Source organism: Acipenser ruthenus, chromosome 50, assembly GCF_902713425.1.
Source record: "Acipenser ruthenus chromosome 50, fAciRut3.2 maternal haplotype, whole genome shotgun sequence".
NCBI classification, from domain to species: Eukaryota; Metazoa; Chordata; class Actinopteri; order Acipenseriformes; family Acipenseridae; genus Acipenser; species Acipenser ruthenus.
In genome coordinates this window covers 5,622,198-5,638,053 of record NC_081238.1, presented here as the reverse complement: position 1 = coordinate 5,638,053, position 15,856 = coordinate 5,622,198, and the positions used below count along the sequence as shown (strand labels likewise).

At 41.8% G+C, this 15,856-nt stretch overlaps 1 protein-coding gene across 1 annotated transcript; it reads right to left on the bottom strand.

Moving 5' to 3' along the window:
* Positions 1 to 6,291: 6,291 nt before the first annotated feature.
* LOC131721976 (zinc finger protein 583-like) lies at positions 6,292 to 13,798 on the bottom strand. The gene is made up of 2 exons (XM_059015428.1): positions 13,711 to 13,798; positions 6,292 to 8,023 (listed from the first exon to the last, which is right to left on the bottom strand). Exon 2 carries the CDS (start codon positions 7,986 to 7,988, stop codon positions 6,915 to 6,917), a length of 1,074 nt encoding a protein of 357 aa, XP_058871411.1. The 5' UTR covers positions 7,989 to 8,023; positions 13,711 to 13,798; the 3' UTR covers positions 6,292 to 6,914.
* Between the last annotated feature and the right edge of the window lie 2,058 nt (positions 13,799 to 15,856).

Sequence of the window (15,856 nt, the reverse complement as noted above, 5' to 3'; positions counted from 1 at the left end):
AGTCGAAGGAGTGAAGGAGAGGGAGGAATCCAGCAGAGTGGCTGGGGTTGGAGAGATGGATGTTGAAGTCACCCAACAGGACAGTCGGGGTAGACAGAGAGGGGAGGGAGGAGAGTAGATAGTCGAGTTCATCCAGAAAGTGAGTGAGAGGCCCAGGGGGGCGGTACAGAACAATGAGCAGGAGTTGACAGGGAGAGGTAATTTGGACTGCATGAAATTCAAAGGTATTGACAGAGAGTGAGGTGAGATCGGAGGGGACAGAAAAGAGTAAGGAGGGAGAAAGGAGAAGACCCGTCCCACTTCCCCGTCCAGTGAGACGCGGGGTATGGGACGGGACGTAGAGAGAGGACAGGGCAGCAGGAGTAACAGTGTTATCAGGGGACAGCCAGGTTTCAGTGAGAGCAAGGAAATCGAGCGAGAGGTGGGAGGCAAAGGCAGAGATGAAATCAGCTTTGTTAGCAGAAGAGTGACAGTTCCAGAGTGCACCAGAGAGTGTGCGGGAGGGGGGGAGAGGCAGAGAAATGAGGTTAGAGGGGTTGGAGGAGCAGCAGCGGAGGGAGGGCAGAGGATGAGGACGGGAGGACAGAACAGGGATGTGAGAGACAGTCATAGCAGGACAAGCAAGACAAAAGGCACAGTAGGAGCAGTAGGGTGGAGGGTACAGACCTGACTAGTAGATAGCTTCTTCTAGAGGCCCGTTAGGTTCGGATCTAGTCGAACAGCGTCTCAGCGCAGGCCTCCCCTCGCTGGACTCCCACAGCTAGACTCCCGGCTCTTTTGTTGAGGCTCTTCAGTTTGCTGTAGTTAGTTAAAATTACTAGAAGCAGGAACTTATCTATCTGCCTCTGTCCCTGGTTACCTGTAGACTGAACTCATTACTAGATGCCCACCCTTAAATAACTCCCTTCACTTAGCAAGGGAACTAGCTGCTAACTGCTCTGGAGACAATAGTTTCACACACTTTAATGGGATCACACAACTACAGGAGCTGTGTGGAGACCAATTCAAATGCAAACTGCTCTATTCAAGTTAAACCACCCTCCCTGATACAATTTACACATTAGGGGTTTTTCTTTAGATTCTGGATTTTATATTTAATTCAGTTAATAAAGTGACCAGTAGATGGCTGAAATGATCCTATTATTTTTTAATCCAATGCAGTCCAGCAATCCAGTTTATTCTTGCACATTAATAACACCGCCATTAGATTTCTGTGGTGTCATTATGTTTCCATTTCCAATATGGTCCTTGTTAGTGTGACATTTCCTTGTTCATTTGTATCAGTCTGAACCCCTTCTATACATTTCAGCTTCAGCCCTTAGGTTCCAATACAACTACAAACTAAAGTTAACAAAACAAGGATTATTATTGTTACATGTTACTGTTTGCATCACCCTCATTCCATTAAAAATACATATTCTAGTAATCAAACTCCAGCAGTGTGATTCTAAATGTGTTTCCAAAGGCTGTCCACATGAAGCACCCTGTAGTGGGATTTACCTCAACACCAATTAAAACAGCAACACAAGGGCAGCTCGATTTTATATTTAGGATTGAGACATCATAAGAAAAATAATAATAAAAAAGATATATATGAACATAATTTAGGTATTTTATTTATCATCGTCAAATCAATGAAACTACCAAATGATATTGCAAAAGTCAACCGGAAGCCATATTAATACAATATTTCATGATAGATTTTGAAATGTCAGTTTTTCATTAAGTATATGGAAAAGTACGAATCAGTATGTCATTCAATATGTTAATGTAACATTATTCAGCAGGTTTTATTCGACTTTGTAAAGTAAAATGAGTTCATTCTATAGGGTGAGGCAAAATTGTTAGCCATATCTGTAGTGTATTTCCAATAGACAGCTGTGCTTTTTAATATGTAAAGTGAAAATGTCTAAATTGCAACACAAAGCAAAGAGATTCTACGTCTTAATACATCATAGAAAAAAAATCAATAAAACAATAAAAACAGAGTTCTGTGTATAATGTTTCACATCTGGGTATCTGATCAAAAACAAAATCCCTGAGTCATGGGTCTGGCTTGTTCTCAGCTGCGTCCCCAGTGGGTTCAAAGCCCAGCTCAGGACACTGGAAATGCAGCTGAACTCACACACTGAGAACAAACAGGCAGCAGAGAAGACTGAGCCCACACTCCAGGGCTTACATCATGATACACTAGCAAAGGAATTCCATTTCTCATTTCATGAAGACTGAGCCCACACTCCAGGGCTTACATCATGATACACTAGCAAAGGAATTCCATGACACAGAGGGAATTCCATTTCTCATTTCATGAAGACTGAGCCCACACTCCAGGGCTAACATCATGATACACTAGCAAAGGAATTCCATTTCTCATTTCATGAAGACTGAGCCCACACTCCCAGGGCTTACATCATGATACACTAGCAAAGGAATTCCATGACACAGAGGGAATTCCATTTCTCATTTCATGAAGACTGAGCCCACACTCCAGGGCTTACATCATGATACACTAGCAAAGGAATTCCATTTCTCATTTCATGAAGACTGAGCCCACACTCCAGGGCGTACATCATGATACACTAGCAAAGGAATTCCATGACACAGAGGGAATTCCATTTCTCATTTCATGAAGACTGAGCCCACACTCCAGGGCTTACATCATGATACACTAGCAAAGGAATTCCATTTCTCATTTCATGAAGACTGAGCCCACACTCCCAGGGCTTACATCATGATACACTAGCAAAGGAATTCCATGACACAGAGGGAATTCCATTTCTCATTTCATGAAGACTGAGCCCACACTCCAGGGCTTCCATCATGATACACTAGCAAAGGAATTCCATTTCTCATTTCATAAAGACTGAGCCCACACTCCAGGGCTTACATCATGATACACTAGCAAAGGAATTCCATTTCTCATTTCATGAAGACAGAGCCCACACTCCAGGGCTTACATCATGATACACTAGCAAAGGAATTCCATGATACAGAGGGAATTCCATTTCTCATTTCATGAAGCCAATAGCAGAATATCCCCCTTTGGTAAGCTTGTATTTTTCAATGTCTCCCTTGTGTTTGTTCAGTTCCACTGCATAGCTTTATCTCAGGAATCAGGAATATGTTAAAGGTTTAAGAATCCCAAATCAATCATAAATGCTTACTTTGTAACAAACCCAATCCTTAAGCAACGTCCAATAACTAGTATTTTGTGACGGAAATACAAATAAACTACCCTGAACAATATAAACTCTCCAAAGCAGTAGGATTGCGCGACAGAACCAAGAAAAATTGCTGGGTAAGGCAGGATTGTTTACAACACCAAAAAAATAGTAACAACAACAACAACAACAACAACCACCAATACTTTGAAAGTCCCAAGCTGTTATATCAGGTCCGTATTGAGAATGCAGTTGAGCCAGAACAGTTTAAACACAAAACAAAAAAAAAAAATGAGACTTAAGAACATAAGAAAGTTTACAAACAAGAGGAGGCCATTCAGCCCATCTTGCTCGTTTGGTTGTTAGTACCTTATTGATCCCACAATCTCATCAAGCAGCTTCTTGAAGGATCCCAGGGTGTCAGCTTCAACAACATTACTGGGGAGTTGGTTCCAGACCCTCACAATTCTCTGTGTAAAAAAGTGCCTCCTATTTTCTGTTCTGAATGCCCCTTTATCTAATCTCCATTTGTGACCCCTGGTCCTTGTTTCTTTTTTCAGGTCAAAGAAGTCCCCTGGCTCGACATTGTCCATACCTTTTAGGATTTTGAATGTTTGAATCAGATCGCCGCGTAGTTTTCTTTGTTCAAGACTGAATAGATTCAATTCTTTTAGCCTGTCTGCATACGACATACCTTTTAAACCCGGGATAATTCTGGTTGCTCTTCTTTGCACTCTTTCTACAGCAGCAATATCCTTTTTGTAACAAGGTGACCAGAACTGAACACAATATTCTAGGTGAGGTCTTACTAATGCATTGTAAAGTTTTAACATTACTGTGACAGAAATACAATGAGTTCTGGTGATAAATCTTCCTCCCGACCTGTGAGGGCGCTAAAGAACGGGAGGAGAAGTATCTGGAAGGGCTGGCCTGACAGTTCGTTTCCGGGACCGGGAAGTGGGTCAGCCTGGAAGGAAGCGAGACTCTGTTGTAAGACCGTATTGATTTGACAGGTAAACGAGGGGCAGCTGCAAGTAATAAGGCAGCTGCAACCGTTTACCTAGATATCATGCGGGATTACATATAGGGGCCAGGGTAACGCTGTTCTTTTCCTTCGTTTGGGTTAAGCCAAGGACCGAGAAGGACGGTATAGAGTGAAGTACTGTATTACTCTGTAAAGAGTTGAGTGTGTGTGTGTTTTTGTTTGTTTATTACTGTAAAATAACTGTCTGTGTTTTTGAAACCACCAGACAGCTAAAGCACATCCGGAGCTGTCGCCTTGGGCCAGCACAAGCCGGATCACCACCTCACAACTGTCACCGAATAAAAAGTGTATTCACTCACCACCAGCACGACTGCACGCACCCGGGACGGGTGAACGTGTTTTTGTTTACTTTGTTCAGGACTGTAACCTGTGTTTTTCGTCCCCGCGCTCTACACATCGTTGTGTATTGCCGGGGCTTATTATTTACGGTCGCTAGACCAGGATTTAAAATAAATAAAAACATTTGTCACTGGATTACCGTTGTCTGCCTGTCACTCCTGCACCGCATCACCGCTACACCTGTTCCCCTTACTAACCACTTTGCCACAATTACCTTTTAACTTCCTTTTTGACTTGTGTTTGCAGTTCCAAGTACTCTTTCTGTGTGCTTTGTTTTTGATCCCTTTTAAACGCTCTGTAAATTGCCTTTTTTCGCTGAATTTTTTAAAAAATTTATCTATTAAACCATTTTGGCCATTTTGTTTTAGATTTAGATTTGTTTACTTTGGGATGTAATTGTTTTGCGCCTCTAGTGCTACATTTTTAAAAAACAGCCATCCTTTTTCTGTGGATGTTTTCTCTATTTTACTCCAATCTACTTCTGTTAGTCTCTGTTTCATACCTTCATAGTTTGCTTTTCTAAAATTGTAAACCATAACTTTAGTCATTACTTTTGGGGTTTTAAAAAATATTTCAAATGACACCATGTGGTCTGAGTTTGCCAATGGCTCTCTGACCTCTGTTTTAGTTATTCTGTCTTCATTATTTGAAAAGACAGAATCAAGGCATGCCTCCCCTCTAGTCGATGCCTTGACAAATTGTGTTGGGAAGCAGTCATTTGTCATTTCCACCATTTCAATTTCGTCCATCGTGCCCCCCATCGGGTTTTCCCATTTTATATGGGAGAAGTTGAAATCTCCCATTAGTATTCCGAGCAGGGTGCTCGTTAAACCCTGATAAATAAACAAAAATGAGACTTCTATGCGAGGTGCTCGTTAAACCCCGATAAATAAACAAAATGAGACTTCTGAGCGAGGTGCTCGTTAAACCCCGATAAATAAACAAAAATGATAATAATCCCAAACAGTCAGAACAGCCCAGATAATCCAGCAGCAAAAAATAAGATTCCTCCCCATCAGGCGATCTCACCCAGTTCTTCCTTGGTCCTGTAGAGCTTGGAGTTTCCAACCAGGTTAGGATAGTTTCAATTTGGTAGGATATTAGATAACTGTTTACTTTCAAAATGGAAAATGGCAGATTAGAAGAAATACACTTGTTTCTAACAACCAAAAGATTATTGCTTCCAGGTCTCTCCTTTACAGACCAGCAACATTCCTCTTCAAAAAACCCTGCTCCTTCCTCCAAACACTCTGCATCCACAAAAACCACACCCGAAAAAGAATCACCCGAGAAAAAGGAACCCACTCCCCCTTCACAGGAAGTAATAGCCATATTTAAAGAGCTCCCAATTAAGATACTTAAAGACATAATGATAAATCAAGCTCAATAAGCCCTTTGCCAAGGCAGTTAGCAAAACACCTGACTCTAATTAGAACTTCCATGTGGAAATTAAGGAAAAGATCATTCCGTTAAAATGAGAGAGACCAGTGCAGAGATAAACCCCTTACCAAAAACTGACAGTAAATTGATATAGCTTCACCTAAGTTTACCTTATGAATCTGAAAGGCCCACTTTAGAAACAAGGACAAAATTACTTATTTAGCAATTGAATAGAGAATTAACTTAACCTGGCCAGGTATTCTGATACTCAATTAAGAGCAGCAGGCAGCAAATTACTTATGCTGCATTCATGTAGCTAGTGCTACAACTTTAGGACTCATAACAGACAAAAAGAAACTCAACAAATAAAAATTATGAACTTTATTAAGGCTCACGAAAGTAAGAATATAAAAGTTAGAAATCATGGTACCATAACTATAACTACAGACACAAGCAGGAGTAAAACATTTAAAACACACATTTTCATAAGCACGCAGGCTCCCGTATGGTTACGTGCACGCAGGACTCACACACAGTACATACAGGGAGCGTTCATGGAGATCATTCTGCGCAGATTCTGTCCAGAATCTGACCAATTTAGTTTCCAACTTTAATAAAAAATAAAAGCTTACATTTGCTTAAACTCTTTACACAAAAACTATGCACAGGCTTGACTATCGATAATTGTCAAACGATACGATGCATCGCCTCAGCCTTAGTTTGCATCACACATATCAGTGTTCAGAGAAAAAGCTTGGCATATATTTCCAATGTGTCCCTTCTAAGTGGAATGACCCTGTAACACTGTCCTAAATCCTAACAGCATGATGAGTGAGATTAATTTCCAATTCAGGGGCAGGAGTGGAGCTGAATCCCAGGGCTCTCCAGTTCATTCTGAAAGAATGGGTCTGTCTCCTTCAGTTTGACACGCTCCCCTTCTCAGTGTCTCTGGATTCAGGCTGGCTCTCACTCCTGGGGACCCCCTTCATTTACTGCAGGGTGAGAGAGAGACAAGGAATCAGGCAGATCTCCACACACTCAAACAAGCAGGGTGGAGAGGTGAGGGACTGGGAGGGAGGGAGACTGGCTTCAGTGTGAATTCGCTGGTGTCTTTTTAGGGAGTCTGACTGACTGAAACTCTCCCTACATTCAGTACAGTGATACGGCTTCTCTCCAGTGTGAATTCGCTGGTGTTTTTTTAGGCCTTCTAAATGACGGAAGCTCTTTCCACATTCAGTACATTGATACGGCTTCTCTCCAGTGTGAATTCGTTGGTGTCTATTTAGGCTTCCTGACTCCCTGAAGTTCTCCCCACATTCAGTACAGTAATACGGCTTCTCTCCAGTGTGAATTCGGTGGTGTGTTTTTAGGTTTCCCAAGTGACGGAAGCTCTTTCTACATTCAGTACATTGAAACGGCTTCTCTCCAGTGTGAATTCGTTGGTGTCTATTTAGGTGTCCTAACCGACTGAAGCTCTTCCCACATTCATTACATTGATGTGATGATATCTTTGGCCCGGATATGTGTTCTGAATCCTTAAACAACAAGTCAGTAGATTCTTCTTCCAGTTCAGTCTCCTCTTCTTTAATGTGGACAGGCTCCAGTTCAGTCTCTTCCTCTTTAATGTGGACAGGCTCCAGTTCAGTCTCTTCTTCTTCAATGTGGACAGGCTCCAGTTCAGTTTCTTCTTCTTTAATGTGGACAGGCTCCAGTTCAGTCTCTTCTTTAATGTGGACAGGCTTCAGTTCAGTCTCTTCTTTAATGTGGACAAGCTCCAGTTCAATCTCTTCTTCTTTAATGTGGACAGGCTCCAGTTCAGTCTCTTCTTCTTTAATGTGGACAAGCTCCAGTTCAGTCTCTTCTTCTTTAATGTGGACAGGCTCCAGTTCAGTCTTTTCTTCTTTAATGTGGACAGGCTCCAGTTCAGTCTCTTGTTTAATGTAGACAGGCTTCAGTTCAGTCTCTTCTTTAATGTGGACAAGCTCCAGTTCAGTCTGTTCTTCTTTAATGTGGACAGGCTCCAGTTCAGGCTTCTCTTCCTGTTTAATGTAAACAGAATCCATCTTTGTTCCTTGGCTTTCACAAAGATAAGGCAGTCCTGAAAACAGAAAATGAAATGAAGTATTACGATCTGTTCTCTATTGGTGTGTTTACACTTACAACTCAGACCTGAACTGGCTTAGGTTTGATCAGATTCAAAGATTCTTACCATTTGAGCCCCCGTTTACACTTGAGTACAGTCCTAGGCTGGCTTTGACCCTGTATGCGCACGCATACCCCCTGAACTGCAGTGCATGCCTAATGATGTCATATTAACACCCCTTGTGAGAAGACATTTCCCCCCCCCCCCAACAACACAGAGGCGGAAGTCTTTAAATCAACAACAAGCCTGTCATTTGTGTCACATGTGTGTTTCTACTTCAAGGTGGTCGTTTCGTGCCAATTAAGATTTAATTCCGTCATCAGAAATGGAGCGGAGCATATGGGACATTTAAAGAAGCAGGTGTTGTTGTCTACATTTACACATCTGACAACTCTTCTCAGGGTGTGGAGTTCATATTGCCTGGTTTTATGTTATATTTTGACAGTTGGACAAATCTTTTTTTTTTCCTCAATTTAGCTCTGGTGATCAAAAATTATTATTATTATTATTATTATTTATTTCTTAGCAGACGCCCTTATCCAGGGTGACTTACAATCGTAAGCAAATACATTTCAAGTGTTACAATACAAGTAATACAATAAGAGCAAGAAATACAATAACTTTTGTTCAAGCAAAGTATAAGTGTGACAAACCACAAGTGTGACAAAAAACACATGTTATGAATCAGATACTTTTTAAATAAGTTGCATATTGACGTACGGTCATTTTACTAACTTTTTCCTCTGTGTCTGTTACATGCAGGGTGCAGTGCTGTCCGTGTTACATGCAGGGTGTAGAGCTGTCCGTGTTACATGCAGGGTGTAGAGCTGTCTGTGTTACATGCAGGGTGTAGAGCTGTCTGTGTTACATGCAGGGTGTAGAGCTGTCTGTGTTACATGCAGGGTGTAGAGCTGTCTGTGTTACATGCAGGGTGTAGAGCTGTCTGTGTTACATGCAGGGTGTAGAGCTGTCTGCTACATGCAGGGTGTAGTGCTGCTTGTGTTTGATGGTTATAGAGATGGCAATGTTACGGAAGTCACTTACATTTAAGGCTGTGTCTGAAGGTTCGAAGGTTCGTTCGCTAGCCAGGGATTCGAAGATTGTTTTAAACCTTCGAAGGTTCATCAGACGGGTTCACGCACTGTACGTTTTTTTTTTCTTCCTATTAACAGCTGTTTGACAATGTGTGACTACTATAAATCACACATTAAATGTCACTCACATGCAAAATTCTATCTTTTGATTTGTATAATGCATATTACGTAAACAAAAGTATTAAAATCCGCTACCACATCGTTATACATTCCGTACAACTGGAGCAGGGTATAGTATCCAGAGCAGTGGGCTTGTACCTCTAGTGGCTGTAGTGCTTCAATAAAATATGTACTGAATGTCTAGTGTACAAGACAGTGCAAAAAAGTGCTGTGCTAGAATATATGTTTGAAACATACAAAATATACGATAACACAAATCATTTTAACTTCGAAAACTGAGCACCATCCGCCCCTCCCCGCTCCAGCTCGTGTTATCCAGAGCCAAACCTTTAATTTCTTCATTCACCATCTTGACAGCAAAGCGTTGTACAACGTAAGCTGTATTTAAAGAAATGTCTTGAAACCCCTCTGCTGTTTGGGGTTTTTTTGTTAAATGCCCAGACAGCCAAAAAAATAGTTCAATGCAAACTGTGCAAGCGACTCATATCATGGCGGTATAACCAATCTCTGGGGTCACTTGACAAGCGTAAGTTCATATTATTAGTAGTATTATTAACATTTTTAACTAAAGTAAAATTTGACTGTTAAATAAAGCTTTGTCCGCTGCAGTTGGTGCTGGTGCAATGCAAGCTTACTGTATAGATCGCAAGCAGGCTCAATTACGTGTAAATAAACACTGTATTTTTATTTAAATTATAAAAACATGATTACTGTTCTATATAACATATTTTTAAACTACATGTGAATGTTTTATTCCATTTATATGGATTACCTGTAAAATAATCCTATTTTTGACTATCTACTCTCCTCCCTCCCCTCTGTGACAGGATGCCTTCAGTGATGACGTCAGACCAGAAACACAGACCCAGGAAGTAGCGGGTGAGAGCTGAAACGCTATGGTGTTCAGCTTCTTTTATTAAATAATAAACAAAAACAAAAGATTTGAACAAAACAAACACCACAAACAAGGGGCACGTTGGCCAAACAAATAAACATTTGTTTTTAAATAACTCTCCTTGCTCGCTCTCCCGTACTCTCCTCTGTACACTCTCCACTTTAGCATGGACAGCTGGAGGCTTTTATATTCTGGCCGAGGGGTTAACAAGCAGCTCTGCTCACTCCACTGAAACCGCCCTCCTGTCTGTCACTAACTCACTAAACTCTGCTCAAGCTGCCTCTCTCTCCTCTGTCCTAATTCTCCTCGACCTCTCTGCTGCCTATGACACTGCGAACACTATTCTACTATCCTCTCTCGCTGACCTGGGAATCTCTGGCACTACTCTGGCCTGGTTCTCCTCCTACCTCTCCAACCGCACTTACCAGGTAACCTGGCGTGAAGCAACCTCCACACCTCGCCCTCTCTCAACAGGAGTCCCCCAAGGGTCAGTCTTGGGTACTCTCCTGTTCTCTCTCTACACCCACTCCCTGGGCCCCCTCATCGCATCCTATGGTTTCTCATACCATTTCTATGCTGATGATGCTCAGATTTTCCTCTCCTTCCCAACCTCTGACCACCATCCCCTCCCGTATCTCTACCTGTCTGTCTGCTATCTCCTCCTGGATGCATTCGCATCACCTCAAACTCAACCTCTCTAAATCTGACCTCCTTTTCTTTTCCTCCTCCTTCTCCTCCCCCTCCTCTGATCTCTCTATCGCCATTCCTCTGGAATCTACCACACTCTCTCCCTCCTCCTCAGCTAAGAACCTCAGAGTCACCCTGGACCCCTGCCTCTCTTATTCCCAGCACATCTCCACTCTGGCACGCACTTGCCGATTCTTTCTGAGCAACATATGAAGAATCCGACCCTTCCTCACCAACTACGCCACCCAGCTCCTGATCCAGGCACTGGTATTCTCCCACCTAGACTACTGCAACTCCCTCTTGGCTGGCCTCCCTGCGTCCGCCACCTGTCTGCTCCAGCTCATCCAGACCTCTGCTGCCCGCCTGGTGTTCTCTCTGCCTCGCTTCGCCCACGCAACTCCACTACTCCGCTCACTCCACTGGCTCCCGATCACCACTCGCATCCAGTTCAAGACTCTTGTACTAGCCTACAGATGCCTTGACCAGACTGCACCCAGCTACCTCCAGACCCTCATCTCTCCCTACACCCCCACTCGACCTCTCCGCTCCGCCTGCACTAGAAGACTGGCTCTACCTCCTCAACGCTCCCCTGCCTCCAGAGCCCGCTCCTTCTCCACCCTCGCCCGCAGTGGTGGAATGACCTTCCTACAGATGTCAAGACTGCCCAGTCCCTGACCACCTTCTGGCGCCTCCTCAAGACTCACATCTTCAGACAGCACCTGTAGAACTCCTCTTTTCCCTCTGGACACTTCATCACTCTTCCTTAATGCACTTTACTTGCTCTTATCTGCTCCCTATTTTACTGCATTTAATCCTGTACTTTAGAGTACTGTAATCTGTCACAAGTGTTATTTAATCTGTAGTATTTTGTATTTAATTATATCCTGATGTAACTATCACTGACACTTATCTGCTCTGTTATTGAATTGTATTTTGTCATATACTTGTAATTGCTAGAACCAAAGTCATTGTATTTTTTATCTTGCTCTTAATTGTATTATTACTTGTACTGTGATTCTTGAAATGTATTTTTGTTTACGACTGCAAGTCGCCCTGGATAAGGGCATCTGCTAAGAAATAAATAATAATAATAATGATAATAATAAAATATAAACAAGTAGCTATGGTGATGTCACCAATAAATTATGCAAATGAGTACCATCAAAGGTTCAAACCTTCCTTCAGTAATGTGTTCAGAACCTTCGAAGTTCAAAATGTACCCTTCATTGCAGCCCTACTTACATTAGAGTCCAATGGAAATGACACACACCGGATGTTAACCATGGCCCGGCGGCCCGGGGCCAGTAGAGATCGCAGTTTGGCTGGTAGTTATGAAGCACCACAGGCCCAACTAGGCCGGTAACATTTTTTAAGTGTACAGTGTACAGCATAGTGCATATGGCTTCCGTTTTATGAACGCAGGAAAATGGGTCAGTGTGCCAAAAAGCTGAAAAAAACAAATTTACAAACCCATTTTTAAAAACATAGTCACCCCCCTGATAACGGCGTAATCTGGCTTCATGATGACAGTGAAACAAATGTCAGTTTCCCAGACTTGCAGACAAAACAGCAGCTTTTTTGTTGGGAATTCAACATTTAGTTGTCCTCATATCCAGTCTCACAGTAATAGTTTGCAGGATAGCAAGTGTTTGTCTGCTGCTGTGACTGCAGCGAAAAAAGATGCACCGATGAATACCCAGAGACGCGCGTTGAAGCTGGACAACGGGACTGAACTGTCTAACGTTTTGATTTGGGGTACAATGTGTTCAGAAATGCCATTCACAATCTTTACAGGACTCGTCAGCAGTAAGATTGATGCTGACTTGGGAGAGGCTACAAACGACAACGATCTGAGAACAATTATTTTTATTAAGATTATTGTTTGAATAGTTATTATTAGGATCAGTACAAATCTGTTAAGCTTTTAGCGTTGCTGTTACCATGGTAACAGCTTGGTTGTGGGTTTGCTTGTAAAGCGAGTATCATTTGTACACATACAATTTCAAATCTTAAACAGTGTTTTCATTTTCTGACAAGCATGCCAATGTGTGCATGTTAAATGGCTGAAATAATACAACAGCATATATTGAAAGGCTTCGCTTAGCCACTTTTTATTTGAGACGTGGGCTCTCTTTGGTTACCATACACATTACTAAACATACGGAAATGAAAAACCATCATGAAAGAATATGCATGCGAGTTTTTTGTTCCGCTTTCGTTTGTGTTCACAACGCAATTTTCAAGTACACTCGGCTCGTTTATATGGCTGTTTACAATATCCTGCAAGGCATATTGAAAAATGAAAGCTATTGATGTATTGTTCTGGTTTTTACAGCATGTTTTACGCAATGCAGCACGGTTCTCCTGCTGTCGGCATTAAACAAAGTAACTTGAGAAAAGATTGAAAATATTTTACTATTTTGTGAGTTTTTTGTCGAGTTCGGCAAGATTTTGGTGTCTGACCAAAATTTCTGCCAGAACTTTCGCTTTTGATTGTGATTATTAAAACATTTTTAAAAGTATATTTTCACAAGCACTAGTAAAATGTACTTGATTGAGCACAGAAAATGTTTGGGAAAGATATTGTGGGGGGTCGGTGGGAATAAACACATAACTGATTTAATAAATACGAGACGTGGTTAAAAAGAAGCTACTAAATGCTGAACGCTGATATCTCCCTTAACAGGTGCGCATGTTCAAAGAGAGACGCGGACGGCATGAAAAGTAGTAAAGAAACACAAGTCATGTATTAAAACTTTTCGGGTTGTAATTAATATAGTCTAAATTGAGTGTAAAAGTTAGCGTTTGTAATTATTTTTAAGTTCATTGAATTGAAGTGGACTTACCTTAACTTTGGCAAACTTGGTTAAAAGTGTTTAGTTTGCATTGCAGCAGCGCGTCCTGAGCGGCGCCATGTTTGTGAGGGGCAGCAATGCTTAGAGGTCGCCATGTTAGTTGGAGGTACAGTTAAAGCCTTGGTTTTACCGTATTAAGGCTAAACCAAGGCGCAGAAAATTTTCAGATACCATATTCTATGTAATAGGTATTATCTGAGACTTCATCAATGGGAGGGAAGTCTTGTTGATTTTTAAATGAATAATTATATAATTGTAATAAGATTTGGATGGGTAATGTGATTTTTAGCCATTGTTATTTATATTGTTGTTATTTATTATTCATGTGTGAGACTTCAGAATGTCAGATTTTAAGATTTGAAAGTATACTTGAATATAACAGATTAGTCCTGGGCGGGGTTTACCAAGGCTCAGGTATATAAAAGACAGAGCTTGGCTCAGTAGAGGGGGAGAAGTTAACATAGAAGGATGTGTCAAAGCTGTGCTTGCTGTGGAAAGTGAACTGCTGATTGCTGAAGCCAGGTTATTTATTTCAAGCCGGTTTTGGATAAGATTTTGTTTATTGTATTTTATTTCTTTTTGCACAAGTTATTAACTGTTCAAGTGCTGCATTTTATCCACTGTTCTGGGTTAAGTGCAATAGTAATAAAGACATTTCCACTTTCATTTGTCTCTGAGTTCCTGCAAATTTACCATCAAACCCCGAGTCATCCTAACATGCATCCTAAATTGTTATAATAACGCGATGCAAAATGGAAAGTGAAATGCAAGTGCTTTGAATGAAGTGATTGAACTAACACAACGTCACTTCAGTTTAAAGGTACGTGTATTTGGGGGATCTTAAATAAATCAATGAAAATTATACAACATTTAAAAGTAACCCTTGCGTGTAGTATACACGTGCTTTCAGCACATTGCCACTAACACAGTCATTTTAATTAAATAAATGAGCAACACGATTATTTGGTCTTGTGATCTGTTTATATGGTCTCATGACAATGTGTTATGGTGCCCTTTAGTGATTCCAATTAATATTTAGCTTGTGCATGATAAGATATGGGATTACTTTGCAATCTCATCAAGCTTGCTACCAGTCACGTCCAGAATGGTCACATCCATGACGCTAATCTAGGCACTTACTATTAAGAAAGGGTCAACATTTTTATTCCATAACATACATTTTAAAAAGTTACCTTTTGCAGGGAAAGTTTGAACTAAAACTCTGGTGTTTTCAGTTTGGTCTACTGCCAAGGCTGCTGTGGCCACTGACTGTGTACGAGGTTTCTTCGATAAAAGCAGAGAAGCTGGAAACTTTTATCAGTTCATACATCAGGAAATGGTTCGGAGTTCCACGCTGCCTCAACAGAGTGGGACTTTATGGTAAAGGAATACTGCAGCTACCAGTCTCCGCTCTAACCGAGGAGTTTAAGTGCGCCAAGGTCCGACTGGAAATGACATTAGTAGAGACACGCGACAAATGCGTAAGGGAGGCAGCACCTGTGTTGAAAACTGGAAGAAAGTGGGTGGCAAAGAAAGCCATGGAAGATGCAAAGGCTGCCCTTTGAATCGGTGATATCATGGGGCAAGTTCAGCATGGAAGAGGGGGTCTTGGTCTCAGTTCAGCTCCTCCTATATGGCACAAGGCAGCCCCAGCTCAACGGAGGAAGCTGGTAGTCAACGAGGTGCAAAAGCAGGAGGAGAGGATGAGGTGCGCAAAGGCTGTTTCCCAGGCCAAGCAGGGAGAATGGATGAGATAGGAAAGTGTGGAACAGCGCAAGATCGGCTGGCAAGACCTATGGACAATGGGACAGAGCAGGATCAGTTTCCTCATCAGGTCAACATATGATGTTCTCCCATCACCACAGAACCTAAACCTCTGGGTAGGAGAGGATCCCTCATGTCCTTTGTGTTCATCACCTGCAACATTAACCCTTTGCGGTCCTATGTCGGACCTGGTCCGACATCGCAATTTTCCCTTTCCGGTCCAATGTCGGACCATGTCCGACATCATCAAAAAGATGGGTTTCTAGTCGTTTCTCCAGGAAAAGCCGAGAAAACCATTCAATGGCCGAGTGGGAGCGACAGGAGCCGAGACAAGCCGAAAAAAAAGGACGTATCTCATGAATAGTCATACTTG